This window comes from Oryza brachyantha, chromosome 9 (assembly GCF_000231095.2).
Source record: "Oryza brachyantha chromosome 9, ObraRS2, whole genome shotgun sequence".
Taxonomy (NCBI): Eukaryota; Viridiplantae; Streptophyta; class Magnoliopsida; order Poales; family Poaceae; genus Oryza; species Oryza brachyantha.
In genome coordinates this window covers 514,921-531,842 of record NC_023171.2, presented here as the reverse complement: position 1 = coordinate 531,842, position 16,922 = coordinate 514,921, and the positions used below count along the sequence as shown (strand labels likewise).

At 41.5% G+C, this 16,922-nt stretch overlaps 1 protein-coding gene and 1 non-coding gene across 2 annotated transcripts; both read left to right on the top strand.

Annotated features, from left to right (window-relative positions):
- The first annotated feature begins 5,518 nt into the window (after positions 1 to 5,518).
- Positions 5,519 to 5,590, top strand: TRNAR-ACG. Its single transcript has one exon. It is a non-coding gene; the product is annotated as a tRNA-Arg (tRNA).
- A 155-nt stretch (positions 5,591 to 5,745) lies between these two features.
- Positions 5,746 to 16,295, top strand: LOC102720352. Its single transcript, XM_015841049.2, has 12 exons — positions 5,746 to 5,847; positions 5,940 to 6,047; positions 6,149 to 6,286; positions 6,870 to 7,193; positions 8,111 to 8,456; positions 8,658 to 9,952; positions 10,037 to 10,122; positions 10,207 to 10,425; positions 11,848 to 11,976; positions 12,763 to 13,107; positions 15,342 to 15,457; positions 15,883 to 16,295. The coding sequence occupies exons 1-12, from the start codon at positions 5,746 to 5,748 to the stop codon at positions 16,026 to 16,028; spliced, it is 3,354 nt and encodes a 1,117-aa protein (XP_015696535.1). The 3' UTR covers positions 16,029 to 16,295.
- Positions 16,296 to 16,922: the final 627 nt, after the last annotated feature.

Genomic DNA, 16,922 nt, shown 5'->3' with positions numbered 1-16,922 from the left:
AGCGGCGGCCCAGGCGGGGCGCGCGCGGGCGGAGGAGGCTGGCTCGGCTGGGCCGGCCTGGAGGGAGGAATGGTGGGCCGGCTCGGCTGGGCCGGCCCGGGAAGGAAGAAAAAGAAAAAGAAAAAGGAAAAAGGAAAAGGAGGGAGGAGAATTGGACTTCGGCCCAATTTGAGAAGGAGGGGAAAAAGAGAGGAAAAAGGAGGGAAAAAGGAAAACCCCACTTTTGCCGAGTTTTAAATTAATTTGTTTGGTCGAATTTTATATTTCTGCAATTTGAATTTAAATCCAGTTAGTCGATATGCGAGCCTCGATTTAATTGAATTAATTTCTTTTAGAGGGATTTTCTTCCTGAGTTAATTAAGCCAATTGTTAATTACAGATTTCTTTTTACGATTTTAGGCTTAGGACGAAACTCCGGGTGTGACAGCCGCCAGCCGCCTCGGCCCAACTCGCCTACTCGCCCGCGCGCTGCGCCGCCCGTGGAGTCCATCCTCCCTCCTCCGTCACGCCACTGATAGGCGGGGCCTGCCTGTCAGCGACCGCACCCCGCTGCGCCGGCCGCGCCCGAGTCCGCCTCCGCCCCGACTTCGCCGCGCCGCCGCATCATGGCCGAACCCGTCGCCGCCTTTGCCGCGCCATGGCCGGTACGGACTCCGCAACCGCCACCCCGTCCTAGCCGGCGCCTTCCCCCTATAAATCCCGTGCTGCGCCGCGCCGCCGCCACCCTTTCCCCCGCCCGTACGTCGCCGCTTCCTCGCCGCCGTCGATCGATCTCGCTGCCGGATGCCTGTCGTCGCCCCGCGTCACCACCTCCGCCTTGACCTCGCCGACGTAACCTCACCTACGCCGCCGCCGGTGAGCCCATCCATCTCCCTATCTCCCCCTCTTTTCCCCTCCACCCACGCTCACTGGAGCAGACGTCGTCGCCGCGCCCTTGCGCGCTTTGGCCGTCGTCGTCGTCCCTCCGCCCGCCGTCTCCTTCGCCTCACCGTCGCAGACACGACCTCGTCTGTGGCACCGCTGCCCTCCCGTCGCGTCGCTGTCGTCGTCCTCCCCGAGCCCGCCGGCCGACGTCGACTCCCCCACGCCGCCGCCGAGCGTCGTGCGCCGTCCCCCGCCGGCGTCGCCCCTTCAGCCTCCGTCATCGTCACCTCGCCGACCTCTCCCCGTCACCGCCGACACAGGCGCGTGCCGAGCTCGCCGTGTCACCGCCACCCCAGACCATGCGTCGCGGCACGCCTTCGCCTCTCCGTCGCCGCTCCCGCCTTGCCACTGTTCGCCATCGTGCGCCCTTGCAATCGCCGTGCCGCCGCTGCAGGTGCCCGTCGCCGCCTCCCACCGCCGCACATCATCGCCACCTCCCGCTGCCGTGCGCGGGCGTCGCCGTCATCCCGCGCCACCCCTACGCGAGCACGCCGCCGTCCCATTCGCCTTGCCGTGTGTTCCGCCACCTCGCCGACTTGCCGCCGTCGTCCCCGTCGCCGCCCTCCTCCCGGCGTGGCCGCCATCTCCGTCGCCCACCGGTTCACCGTCGTCCGTCGGTTCGTGCCGCCGGTCGTCGCCGTTGCCTGCCAGACTTCGCGCCACTCGCCGCCCTCCGTGCCGAACGTCGCCGCCTTCCCCTGGTCGGCGGTGCCGTCGTCCCCCTCCCCTCTTTGCCCCGGGTCACCGACCGGTGGACCCCACCCGTCGAGCCCCCTCCTCTCTCCCTCCCATCACACCGCCAAGTGGAGCCCGCCTGTCAGCCGCCACCTTCCCCTCCGCTGACGTCAGCAGCCCTATTAATTGCGCAATAATTGATTTAGGACTTTTCTGTTTAGTTTAAAAACCCAGAAAACTTATAAAATTCATAAGTAATTCATCTAGTCTCCGTTTTGGTCCATTCAAGTTTCATTAAATCCAGAAAAATACCAAGAATCCATTAAAAATAGTTTTTCTCTGTTTCAGTAGTTTTATAGTCTGTTTTTGCTTGTTTTGTCTTGTTTGTCGTAGGTTTTGACCCCGTTGAAGCGTCGTTCGTTCTCAAAGTCATCGTCGAAGTTCCTCGTGGGTCTGAGCAAGGCAAGTGGCACCCTTCTTTGATCATATTGAACCTATGTTTATAAAATTCCCCGCTTTACGTTCAAACATGCATTGTTTTGACCTTATTATTTATTTATCTACTAGGCATTTACCTTTATACCCGTTGATTCCCACTCATTGTTATTGTCATCCCAGGGTCAATTTAACTAGAATTAGGATTAGGCGATGCTTAGCCATGCTTCATTCAACTAGCTCACCAATTATTATTTCATTAATTATTAGACCTGATAGACCTTTAATGGTTGTTGATCATGATGAATTTCCCGATGGGGATTAATATAACTAAAATATTGCTTATGGTGGGCTGTGGGTGCATGGTTTTGAGAGTCGTGCTCATGGCAATTAAGGACCAGTTCTCGGGAAAGCCTGGAAGTCTTCCACGTACTAACCACAAGCCAGAGTGGGCAACGGTGAGACTCGTAATCTAGCTTGTCCCTATTCGACGTACCAAGGCAAGGGTGAGCGTGATGGAGTATGGACGGGCAATCGTGGTGTAACGAAAGCCTCTGCTGCTTCTGGATTCACCAAGGCACAAGAGGGGACTGCCCAACTTGGTGTAAAGGAGGGGTGAAACCTGAAATGTGGTGCGATTGTCTAGGGAGGGTTAGGTGAAAGGTCTTATCATGGTTTCCGTACTAAGGTATTGTGGTGATACGTTGGGGTATGGTAACATGCTTGGGAGCCATATCTTGTGGGTAAAGTTGTACACCTCTACAGAGTAAAACTATTCGAATAGTCGTGCCCGCGGTTATTGGGCGAACTGACAGATTCACTGGGATTAGCGAACCTTTTAAATAACTTGATTAATCTTGGAACTGGTTTGACCCTGCGCAATGTGGCGTAACATTGGCAGTGGTTCGGCTCTGTCGCAACGTGGTGTAACGTTGGATAGAGGGTTTGGGCCTGTTGCAACGTGGTGTAACGTTGGATAGTGGATGATTATTTTAATTGCTTACATTACTTTTATTTCAATCTATTTTATCTACTGTTTTGCTAAATTACTGCAGCTTTGTGTAATTTAACCTTAGCCTATCCTGGATACCCTATTGCATTCATTATTCTTCATCTCTTGGGTGTTACTTGTTGAGTACGGTGGTTTGTACTCAGCCTTGCTTAATTTTTCCCCACCAGAGCAAGTGTCAGAGTTCCAATCAAAAGGTTGTTCCGAAGGTTGAAGTGAGGTTCAGTCCGCCGTCGAGAATGCCTGTGGTGTGAAGCCGTCATCACCAGTTGAAGCTGAAGATTAGATGGTTTAGTTTGTTTTCTTTTTCTGCTGCATTTCGATAGATAATTGTTTTTGTTTGTTTTTAAGTCAGTCGTGAAACTGTGTATTAATTTGTCATAGTGTGTACTCGGGCTGATTTCTGGACCGTGATTTAATACATGTTATTGTTCAGAAATTTGGTGTAAATTTCTAGGCATGACAAGTGAGCTGGTCTGCAAAGAATTTCTTTGCCTGTGGACTGGAGCCGTACCTGCTGGAGCTAGTCTACCTATCTTTCCGCTGCATTTTCGTTAGAATAAGTGTTATTTTCAGTTGTTTCTAAGAACGATGGTTATATAATCACTATTGTCTTTTTGTGTACCTGGCTGGTCCTGGACAGGGATTTTAATACACAATTAAGTTCAGAAATTCGTGTGAGGAATTTCTGGGCATGACATTTATAGATTCACGTATCGCTTTCATTGTGGAGCCTTATCAAGGTTTTAACCAATTAATCTACAGTGAAGCGGGAGTAAGATATTATCTCATCTTTGATAGCCTCAACCTGGGTAATCTCTGTTCCTAGCGTACTATTGATCTTTCAGTCTCGCTTACCACCTGTTAATGTCAAAATTTGGTAGGATTCCTTAGGGGATTTGGTTAAGAAAAGTGCGCAGTCAACCGATGGAAAGCTTATCCCGAAGAGTCCGAGTTCAAGAAGAAATTGTGAAGTTCATGAGATGGTAGATTAATTATATCTATTTATTAGGCAATATTTAGTAATTTTGCTTTATCTTTAGTGAGTTTTGTCTCATATCCAATTAGGACATTATTTCCTTTTGTGTTTAGGAAATACATGTTGGGTCTGATTAGGCCTATGTTTCCTTTTATCTTTAGGAAACATGTGCTGCAACCAAGAGGGACTAAATTTAGAGTCCGATTAGGATTTGTGTGTTTCCTTTTATCTTTTAGGAAATATGTACATCCGGAGTCTCTGTAAAATCATCTACATCTACACAGATTAATAAAACTAGTCTTGGTGCAGAAAGTTAGCACCTAACACGAGGCTGCATCGCTTTGATCTCCGACCCCAGTAGTCGTATCCGATAGATCAGAACTGTCTCAATTTTGTCCGATCTTTTGATCTAGTTTTACAGTTGCTAATTATCATATTAATTTTAGCTCAATGTTGATTTGGTCGACCACTTTGGGTGATTTACATTGGCTTGATATTTTCAATCTAATACTGTCTTGATTCGGTGATCTATATTAGATTGTGTTTATCAAATTGTTTTATATCAGGTCGATGTATCTTGTTCACTGTTTTATCGGAGTTCTAGCCGATAAGTTATCAGCCATCGGCTCATCAGTTTGATAGCGATCTTGATCTGTTTAATATCTTGCCTGACATTGCTAGGTGTAATCTTGAAATATCTTGGTTCGATCCGATCTTCTAATATTACTCCCAGTGGGTTAGGCTAAATATTTTATTGATCTTGATCGATCATCGATTGATTATAATAGATGATCCTTGCCAGTCCACGCATTCATTGTATTTATATTAATAGAATAACTTATTGACTTACTCTTCTACACCAATCGACTTTATTTAAGTCAGTAGTTATTTAAGTGTTGCATCGGCTTATAAGGATTATATGCAAGTGGTACGGACCTATCATAACAAAGGATTCATTGTTATTTTAACTATTTGAGTTTATCTCTATTGGACTCCTAGCCAATCCAAGCTTTCAACGACCAATTGTTCAACCTGTCGGCTAAACATTGCTACATCAACATCCTATTAGCTGAATTCTATATCCATTGGCTCGATAGTCGACCGACTTGTTTTATTTTTTATCTTATTATTTGTAGGATGAAATTGACTGACATGCTCGCACCTCTTCTAATAATTTAGATCCAGCACTGGAGTGACGTAGAGACTCGCATGCCTTCGCGTGTGTTCAACATGTCAGATCAGACAGGTTTGACGTCAATACCACCCTACATATTTACGGCTGAACAATGATAAATGATAGGAAACAACAATAATATTTATGGGACTAGGCGTTGGACTCGAGAGAAACCCGGATGACCTACAACACGGGTGGTATACATGCCACAACGGTGGTATGTTCATTATACACCAATGTTGGACATAGAGTATTTTTGGATCATATTATATGTGCATCACCTCATTATGTGGGAGAAATTATAGGAGCTAAAATAATTGATGACTCCGTGGCCCAATGGATAAGGCGCTGGTCTACGGAACCAGAGATTCTGGTTCGATCCCCAGCGGAGTCGGTTTTTTTTTTGTTCCGCTCGCGCCCAATTTCCTTTTAGCTTTTCGTTTCCCGCCCTCCCCCACAGTCGCGCGTAGACGCAGCACAAGAAAATAACCCCTATTTGGAAGTTCCCCAACCCAAACCCAAGAGCAATAGCATCTGTTTTGGGCGGCGATGGCGGAGGAGGACGGCGAGCGCTTCATCGAGATCGTGTCGGCGGGATCGCTGTACCTCTCCGGCGGCGAATGGGAGCGCAAGTACTGGAGCTGCTCCAGGGTATGTACGCTCTCTCCTTCTCTCTTTTCTAGGGTTGGAATTGGATGGAGCTAGCTAGCGAAAACCATCTAATTCGTGCTCATCACTGCAAGGGCAAGGATCGATACCCCTATCCGGTGGGCTACCGCGCCGTCCGCCACTTCTCCGGGATATCATACACCATGGAAATTCAGCAAGGACCCAGAGGGCCTATGTTCCAGGTAGGTACTACAATACAAGATCCCCTATGGATTTTCCATCGATATAGAATAGAATGGTGGTGGTCTCTCTCACGGCCTCACTCTGCTCTGCTCTGCTGCAGGTCACATCCACCCTAGGAGATTCAGCCCCTGGGCCTACCCCGGATTTAGCCTGGAAAAACTTCCAGAAGAAGACGGCGCCTAAGGTCAGAGACTGGCAGAGGAAAAGGAGCTTCCCTCACAAGATTGATGGCGTTGAGGCAATGCCCTTACCTGGGATTTCATATCTATTTTAATTTTTAGCTAACAAATGAATTTATCATGTTTAAACCGTGGTTCTTTCTTGCCAAAGACGATCATAAATTGCAACACCACTATGCTCCTAGTTCTAATACTGAGCTATTATATCTTCATACATGTACTGATTTCTATTAGTGTCTACCAAACTGCTGGCTTTGGAGCTGGAGATAATGTTCTGCGATAAATGATGCTGTTTGGATACCTTGTCATTGAAGGACAATTATGTTAATGGTCAATAAAATACCAGAGGAAAAAGGAGGGAGAGACATACATGGCCGAGCAGTTTGGTTCTAGCAAATGAGAGCGTGAACCACATTGCCCTGGCATGTACTATCGCACATCAGTTTTTGCAGTTGGAATTAAAATACTTGTTCCAACAAGGAAGTATAGTAAAAACCATTTGGACGAGGACCTTCTATTGGAACATTAGGATGTAGTGCTTAATCATACTTCCTTAGAATTTTCAGTAGATAGCAGGAATATGCCTTCAACATTGATAGCCATATTTCATCTTAATTTCAGTTCTGCTATGGTCTTGTGCAGCTTTTCGGGTTCAAAAATGCATCTGTTCAGAGGCTGCTTCGTGAGCTTATAGTTCGTTCGACTGGAGCAATTGAGCTAAACTTGCATCATCCAGTCACTTCTGATACTGATTCACCTTTAACCCGTAAGGTTGAAGCTGATGTTTCTGATGGATATGAAGATTTATCTGTTCGCTTGGACAAGATGGGTGGACCTTCTAAACGAAGTATGAGGCCAAGTCAGGAGGAAGGGACTGCTAAAAGGGTCCACTACCAGGATATTTCCACTTCAGCTGATAACTGTGACAATGAACTGGATATAGCTGCTGATGAAGGCTCAAGCAAAGTAAGCACAACTCTTTTTTTCATGGTATTTGTCCCTGAAGAACACTTGGTGTCTGATTACTTCTGTATCACAAATTAATGATTGGTTTCATTCAATCATCAGATTTTGTGTATAATAACATGTTGGTTGTGATTTCTCTGTTGTGATCAAGCATTGGTGGTTGTTTTGTAAAATTAAAAGTAGCCTACGTGTATATTTACCTTTTCTGTTCATGAAAGAAAGTGCCATTTAATTTTATGAACACTGTAACGTGAAAAGTCTTATTTCCCAAGTATGAGGTTGAATAATTACTATGATTTGACTCTTTGATACCTTTTTGTATCTTCCCCTCCCATATGTTACTTATTTGTATTCAGTTATCATAATCATGCTCTAGGAATCCATAGTTCTTTCTGGGCTGATTCTGATAGTGTTACTTTGCTTGATTTCCAAATGGGTTATGGAGCTCTGTCCAGTGAATTACTCACTTATCTTCCATCAATAAATATATGAATGCTTTCCTATTGTAATGCTATAACCTTGAGTGAGGAAATATGCTTTATAGTTGCTTACACGTTTCTCTTTACTACTAGGATGGTTTTTATGGCTTTACATATTAACCCATGCCAAAATTAAGATTTGAAGAAATCTGGTCATGTTTTCGCTGCTGGTCAAGTGATCCTTTACTACCTCCGGCCCAAAATATAAGGGATTTTGATTATGTATCTAGACAAGTGCATGTGCACTTTTGTCCCTGTGAAAAAATTGTCATGGTTGTGCATTTTTTGGAAGGAGGTATTATCTGCTTGTGCATTTTTTTAGCAAACCTGTGAATTATCATGCTATTTCATTAGTTAAATTTTTGAGGCACCAAGGTTCATAGTTGATAAGTTCAAAGCTCAGTATCTGATATCAATGGTTGCTGTGCGATGTTCAAGTTGCAGGATGTCATTGGTTCAAGATGCACGCCTTCGTTGTTGAAAGAAATACCTCACAACTCAAGACATACTTTGGTTAATGATAATATGGGAGAATCAGTTGCAGATTCACCTGAACAAGTTGGTTTATCTTCTAGTTCTTATTTAAGCTCTCAAATGTCTGATCTGGAATCAGCTGAGAGAGAAGTAGCTAAGTCTATGATGGCTATTTTGCTTCCCCAAGCTATCCCCCTTTTAAAGAAAACTCACAGAAAGAAGAAGAAGAAGGTTAAGCATAAAAATAAAGAGGAATATACTACTTCAACTAGAACCGTTTCAACTGAAAATCCATCTGCTGGTTGCCGAGGTATGTAAGTTTCATACCTGTAATAAAATATATATTCATGGAAATTTTGTTTCATCATAATTAAGAACTGTTATCACTCTCTTAGAAATGGAAACTTCTTACAAAGTAGCCTACTCAAACAAGAGTTAGGGGCGCTAAGGAGTCTATGTCATTTTGCCCCTCTTTATTAGAATTGTGGTAATGATTTCTTGTATTGAGCAGGTGGAGCTGTGTGTACAAGTATTTGTGAAGGAATAAATGTAAAAACTTCTCCGACATATTCCAATGAGAAATCTCTCTGTGAAATGGTTAAAGGCTTCTGTGATAATGATGATGGCATGATTGATGAGCTAGCCTTCAGAACAGATGACCTGAATACTGTTATTGCAGATAGTTTTGAGGGTGATGAACAGGTTTGGCATGACAATACATCCAAATCCATGGGTGCTCATCATCATGAGTGTGATGATGCATGCTCGAAGGAAAGTAATGTGCACTCACAATTGCCATATGATAACAGGGAAGATCATGACAGACGTTCTGAATGTCAGATTGGGATAGATGATGGCACAGACACACCTGATGTGATATATGATCATGAAAAGGGTCAATATGTTTTATCTGAAGCGCTCCTTGCTTGTCTGGAGGAAGAGTTCGGTGAGAAGGACAATTCCTACCCTGCCAACTACAATGAAAGCAATGCTGGACGAATACAAGATGGAAAGCAATTTGAGGACCCTAGAGGTGGGATTAATAATGACTCATCAATTTTGATTGATGTGTCAGATAAGAATAACCTCAGGAATGGGTTGTATGCACAAGCTTCTGCTAAGAGCAGGGCAGGAATCTCAAGGGATGGGGAGTCTTTAACAAATTTGTTGGAGAAGCCAGTTCATTCTAATGCACATAACTATGAGAAAATGGGCGGTCAATTTGATGATACTAAGTTTGTTGACAGATTTGTTGCTTTTGAGTCATTCGGTACAGGGAATCATTCTAAGTATGGGCTAGAAAGAATAAACTCTGTTACAGCGGGGTCTGTTGATGTTCAAATGAAAACAGGTAAAAATCACTCGCTAGAGGAACAGAAAGAATGTCAAACTGGATGCAGAAATGGCAATGAGAACACAATGATTTCTGTTGGTTTTGGGAGTAACGTTTGTGGATGTGTACCTCCTAAGAATGAAGACAATGCTTGTCGTGAGCGTGCCCTTACTGACATTAACCATTTAAATGGTCCATTATGTAAACAAAAAGAAACATCCCCAAGAGTGTCAAATCTTCACCTAGATCTTATGGGATCCTACCTGCACCCAATGCCTGTCTTGTCTATCACTCTGAACACCAAAAATAACAGCAGCTTACTGATCTATGTGCTCTGTGGCTTTTTAGACAGTTGTCAAAGATTCCTTTATGTATATAATATTATCCCTAAGGATCAACAAGAGACAAAACCTTATTTTGTCAGTTACACTCCTCTTCTACTGTCCTCCATGGAGCGGTCATGCACAGGAAATGTAAGCATACCGTGGGTACATTTTATATGTTTTGGTCAGCAACCTGTAAGTACTCATTACTTTCATATCTTTTGTTTTCTTCAGCTACCATTTGAAAGATCTGGGTTGCAGTTCACACCTGATGGCCAGTTTCTAGTCTTCTTTGGCACTATTAGAATGCCTTTTTGCAGGTTGTAATATCATCCCTTAGATCCAGCCAAGAAAGTGTTGGATGTCCTGATTATATTGGTGCTAACCACATATATTTATGACAGGAGGCAAAGCATTGATTGTTCTTGCTCCTTATGCAAACTGAATCAGTATGAGGTTAATTGTTTGAAAATTGTATCTGTGAATTTGGGTTATGTTTCACTCTTGACCAAACTGATTGCTTGTGGGACACTGTCTTGCATTTTGATCTGTGAACCAAATTACATTGTAACTGTTGAAGATGGCGGAAAACTCCATATCTGGATGATGGCTGCTGGGTGGAGGTATGTACTTCTGCCGTACTAACGTTTAATGCTCCCTTTCCATCCTGAGCTTTACTTTGGTTTATTATTGCTGTGAAGCCTCCTTCGGCACTGTGGTGGTTTTTTTTCTTTAAAGAACTTATAGGATTTGAACCAACATCATTTTAATCCAGACAGAAAAATCTTACAGGATGTAATAACTATTTATCTTAACCTCAAACTATTTTGTTTGTTAATTTGTAAACTTATCTTGTACTTGATTGCTCTGAAGATATGGTTGTTTGTGACTGCATGTTAAGCTGATGCTATTGAGAAAATCAATCAAGAATACTTGAGAGTGAAGTCTCTCCCACCCTGCATCCAAGGCAAGGGACCAGGACTTTGACCACTGCGCACTTTTTTAAGTTGCCATATTCTATCACAAAGCACAAACTGGGCCTAAATGTGTAAAGAGCAAGATATTAGCCTATCTTGTGAAAAATATATATTTTTTATCAAACATGCAGGAGGGCCGCGTATCAATTCATTTTGATGAAAATACTAACATTCTTCAATGTAGCACTTTAATGGCTATGGCCTCAATCCTTCATGCTGCTGCTTTCTACTCTGTGTTCTTTCCATATAGCTTTCTCCGTGCAAACTTCCACTCTCTGCTTTGTAACCCAGAAATGATGTGGATTACTCTTTCTTTGTTATTTGCAAATTTTCCTTTTGTTTTCAAAAACTTGTTCAATGGAAATTCATATTGGTTTCTATGCTGTCAGAAGATAGGATCAGGAGAGTATCTGATATTGTTTCTGGCTTGTGCTCTGAACTAACATCTCTAAACTGGAGTCATCTCTCTTTCTGCGTCACCTTCCCTTTGTTATGCATGTTTGCTTCCTTGCTTGCGTGCTGCCAGGGAGGGGTGGGGGTAACTTTCAAATAGTTGATAAAATTTTCCTGTTTAATGATGTTCGCTGATCGTTGATCCTCTGAGATTTTTCTAAGTTGTCTATAACATCATTAATTGTGACGTTTAATTATCTGTTTGGTTCTTGTGTTCCACCCTACATTTGCTGAAGGATAGTCCTTTATCTTTGCCATTGAATTGAACTTCCTCTTCAAAATGTTTATATTCTCCAATATTTAAAAATTTTAACTTTACCATTTTCCGCATGGTGCATACTAATAAAAGAATCATTTTAATTGAAGAGAGAACACCTATGCTAACTTTTCTTACAAGGGTATTGTGCGAGGCTGCATACATACCAAAACCAACTATACTAGATTGATGTTTGTCCACAAGGCTATTTGTCTCTTCATTCTAGATACTCTAGTCTTGCAAATGAACTCATCTTGCACAAGGCATAAGTTTTATATATAATGTTTTGTACTAGGCTTATGGATACCCGTATAACCTTTCTACTGGGTGTTCTTTATTCTCATGTTCTTTTGTTACAGAATGATCTCAGAGGAGTATGTGATTCCTAGTTTTAGTAATGTGGGTCATTCAATACTAGAGCTCAGAAGAATGCCAAAAAACAGCAATCTCATCATTGGTCATGATGGCGCAGGAAGCTTTTGTTTGTGGTACGTCAGGGCCCCTCTTTGCTGATACATTTATTTTAATTGTCTCTCGGATTCTGCGTTTATCTTGATCTTAGTAATATGCTACTACCTGATACTTTTGCATGAATTGTAGCTAAGAGACAAGTTCCAGGTTAATATCCAAATTTGGTTCACATTGTTCTAAATACATATCCTATTATAAGGTATCCTGTGTTCAAGAGTTCTATTGAGTATTGACAGTATTGCTCTTCCAGGTTCCATAGTCCAAAGATGGATGTTGTGTTGGAGACTGATAAGTATGTGCTTCAGGAATATTAGGTGCTAGTGATGTACTACACAAATAGATTAGGACAGACTCCAAGCAGAAAAGAGGAGGAACGAGGTGGATTGGGTCAAACTTATAAAATTTTTTTTTTTCCTGCCAAGTGAATCAAAACCAACATATGCTTTGTAGTTTGATTTATTCACTGCAAATACTTGTGTTAAAGTGAAGTTAATATTCTGGAAAGACTAATGTAAAATTAATATAATAAAACTCACTGAAAAAAATCAAGTTTATAAGTATATAATAAATAGTATTCATTGTTGCGTTGAGTAAGCTGAACTTCTGAAGACTTCTGTAACATATAGAATGTGCTTAACTTCACAAAAAGGTGTAAATATATTCACACGTTTACATTGTATTATTAGTAATGCAACCTCTCCATGCATGTCAACAAGTTTGCTATTGATGTAAGCTCTCTTAATTTAATTTATTTACACCAGTCGTTGCTGGTCTGTTCTGATTTGATATAAACAATTTTCTAGGGACATCGCCAAGCGAACAATTCTGGCAACCTTTACAGCTCCAGGAATCATTATTTTTCAGATTCTGCCAGTAGTATCCTGTAGTTTGCAGGAGGATATCATTCTTGCTTCATTTAGTGACAGTGAGAAAAGGTTACGAGAGATCACAATTAGTGGTGTGTCCAGAAAAGTTGACAATGAGTCCATTCTGTCATCTGGAAAAGATACAGCGATTTGGATTCTGATTTCTTCTGCTTCGGTAGCTGAGTATCAAAGTGATCTTCGAGCAAATGAACACAATGCACGATGGAGGCTAGCTCTGCTGGCAAATAAGACTGTTTTTATGGGAAGTATTTTGGATCCAAGGTACCTTCACCTCTCCATGTACAGTTGTGGCATGTGTTGATTATTGCCTCATTCTTGATATGTCTGAATGTTTATAATTCTAGTGATTCTCACTGATTGTTTTGAAATTATTACATTGAACTTTGAGGTCCTACCTTCAAATGCATTGTTCTTTATATGTTTATTACAATGCTTGCACTCACAAGTTTAAAAGTTTAATCAGAATATTACTCTGTGATCCAGAAATACAGGTTTTTGGACCCATTTTAGATGGATGCATGTTCCATTTTTTCTATTATGTACTTGCATGGAAAAATTTTGTATTCCATGGCTAGACTATGAAGAAAAATGTTAGTATTTTTTTAAATGGCTTTCCTAAAACTTATTTGCAGAGGCAAACTACATTTATGCTGTTTTCACTAATGTCTATAACAATGTGTGTTTTATACAATCTAGTCATTCTGATGGAATTGGGGATGTGTTGGGACAGCTGCTATAATATGTTGCTTACCTATCACCGGTGAACGAAATGATTGATTTCATCTAATATAGAAACGTTTGGGATCATGCTAGCAGGGTTCATAAAATCACCCAAGTTTGAGTTCTCCTTGAGGCACATTTGGGTGCTTATTTTCTTAAAACGAAGTCACCTAACTGCTCCTAAGTTGATACCATTTTTTTAATAGATCATTTCTGCTTGTCCAGATGCACCAGCATGTAATCATGATAATCTCCATGCATAAATTGATATATAGCTTTCTTTTGATGTTTCCAGTAATAATCTTAAGAGTGGAAAAGCCTTGTCTTCTTGATGGAGAGAGAGGATAGTAATTACTTACCAAAAAATGATGCATCTTTGTAAAGTTGTACAGGTTTGGTGCAAATATAAATAAATTAGTCAGTAAGTTGCAAGACTTACAAGCAGTGCAAGGACCAGGCTATCAGCAGCCTATGATTTCAATGTATCAAATGTGGTTGCAGATGGCAAATGGTTAGACTGGAAAGAACATAGTTCAAGACATGGTCTTAAAAAAAGTTCAAGACTGATCAGTGGGGCTAAGATTTACTTGTTAGGATATTGCTTTGTTAAATACAGTTAGACTAAGTTTTCTTGTATGGGGGAGTTGGGGACCTTTTCTGGATTAATGATAAGAAGAAAACAAGCCTTTGAAGGTAAACCTTAGAGTTCAGAACCTTGTTGTGGCTGTGGATTACCTCAACACACGAGCGAGGTCAAGCCCCGTTTACTCAGAATCTTCTTTGCTTCCTTGGTCCTCCATTTACATTCAGCAAACAAATTAATAAACATTCAGTGTGGTAAATTAAACAAACATAAAAAAAGTGTTATGTGCAGTACCAAGGATAATGTAGCAGTGTGATTTCTATTTGTGCTGCTACTATTCCTTCATGCATGGGTAGATTTCTTATTTCTGGTTTATAATTTCATATTGATTTGGTTATAAACTTAGGAGGCTTGTCTTATGTCACTCGGATGTTTCTGGTTTATATTGATTTGGTTTAATGGATTCCTACCTGTATTGGATGCAAGGCAGATGAGTTAAAACTAAAGTATACCTACTTTAGGTTCTTGGAAATGTGCATCCCATCATCACCAATTGGTGTTCATGGAAAAAACACACATTTTCCTTCATTAAAATTTCGAATTTTAATTTTTCAAGATTTAATATTTCAATAAAATCAAAGGTAGAAACATGGTTCTGCTAAACAATAAGGATTAATGGGTACCATTTAGGGGCCTAAACTGACCATTTGAATGTAAGCATATCAGGCACAAAGTTATGTATGCAGCATTGACTAACACAATTGCCAGTCATCTTGAGCTTTCTTGCATACATATCTGAGGGTACCGTGCACATGATGATGTATTGTGATAAGTACTACTGGAATTATGTTATATTTGGTTTTTTCTGGAATATATGCATTTATATCTCACTGTTGAGCTGAACATGGTCACATGGATCTGTTGCTATTGGTCAAAGCATGGACAACACAAAATTCTTCCAAATGCATTAGATAAAGTTCCACATTGATGCAGATGAAGTTGCTGGCTGGTTTACTTGCTTAAATTTCATCAGAAAGTGAAAGATTAACATGCAAACAAAGCAACATGCTTTTGAATTATACCGAATTAAATCTTAGATCTGATGATTCACTTCGTTACATTAACTCTCCTTTGAGGAAGTCCTTTGTAGTCGCGAACTATCTCTGATCTCAACAATTTGCATTCCTCTCAGGGCTACTGCTGTAGAAGCTTGTGGTAACCATGGATTCACTGGAACACATGGAGGCCTCTTGTATGCATGGGAATTGTCTTCTGGGAGAAAACTTGCCGGTACACAATGTTTTAACCGTAAGTGATCTGAGTTGACGCCTTCTTAAATAAAATAGTTAACACAAACCAGATAACAAGTTGGTATGCAAAAACAAAGAAGACTGGCTATTGAAGATGTTTGTTTGCATCTTTATATTGAGTTAGAACTTTTTTTTGTTTGCTTTCTACATATTCTAGAACTAAACTTTTGGGTTTTACATACATAACAAAACTTCTAATACATTGTCTAAAAAGGAACTTGTAATACCATACCATTGTTAGAATAGCTAGTATTGATTCCTCACTGTTATTTCTTCAATAGGATGCTAAGATGGAATTGTTCCGGTCAGTATCTGTTTTGCTACATGGTGGAGTGATTTGTCTGTTCCATAGCACTGTCACCTTTCCAGCCGATTATAACTGGAAAATGTAATCCACTAACCTCTTTAATACATGGAATTTAGGTGGACGTGTCTCGTGCGTTGCTGTCGATGCTAAATCAGGTGTAGTGGCAGTGGCCGACGATGAATGCCAGCTGTTACTTTACAGTCAAAATAAGGTGGTGAGCAATGCAAGGGCAGGCGGGAACATGTTCAGGGTAAAGACGTAAAGTAGTCGTCTGGGGGTATATAGTGGAGTAGTTTGAAAGTTGGTGACTGTATGGCTTGCAATTTACACTTGTATATATATATACTGCTGTAGGTTTTAGTTGGTCCTGTACCATCATAGTTATCAAATGTACATAGCTGATGTTAGGAATCACTCCTCTCTAATTGCTTGTGCTAATCACTAGCACTAACAAAGAACACTTGTTTGAGTCGGTGGACAAACACACGTGCACTGAACAAACACTCAAGTTTTGGTTGATGCGGCCACACTGTGCACACATCGTTTTCTTCCATTTATATAGACTGAAAAATACATGCAGCAGCCAACTCACTTGGCCGGAACTCACGCCACACTCCAACATGCAGATAAAATGCAACTAACCACTAATTACACTACACGAGGCCACCACTGCAAGTATGCAACGTGTAGATGACATGCAAACCTATCAGTCCTATATTTTCTCCTGCCACGAACTCTCTGCATGGCCTGAACAGGACTGCATGCAACCAGTAATCACTACTGCCGCCAAATTAATCTATACACGAACTAGCAATTCAGCAGCACTTGCACGTCGCAGATATTGGCACCTTCCTTGACCGCATCGCACGGCTCACAACACGTATGTATCACACGTACTGCCATGTATTCTCGCCGGTACCGCTCTCACTACTACCATAAGCAAAGCCTACACAGATAGTTCGCTACATGCACCTAAATAAAAATATGCACTAATGACAAGATTATTGCTAACAGCTGATGCAATCGTGCATTGCATTTCAACCGTGACAGTTAAAATTTCTCAAGTATTCGCACGTTATGTGGCCGTGTACATCCGTTTAGGATGTGGAGGATAGATTTTAATTTAATCCATTGTCTAAAAAAGTTATTCGCAAGT

Coding starts and splice junctions, on each gene's coding strand:
- LOC102720352 (XM_015841049.2), top strand. CDS start 5,746: ATGGCGGAGGAGGACGGCGAGCGCTTCATCGAGATCGTGTCGGCGGGA. Junction 7,194..8,110: donor CTGATGAAGGCTCAAGCAAA/GTAAGCACAACT, acceptor GCGATGTTCAAG/TTGCAGGATGTCATTGGTTC. Junction 13,108..15,341: donor GGAAGTATTTTGGATCCAAG/GTACCTTCACCT, acceptor CATTCCTCTCAG/GGCTACTGCTGTAGAAGCTT.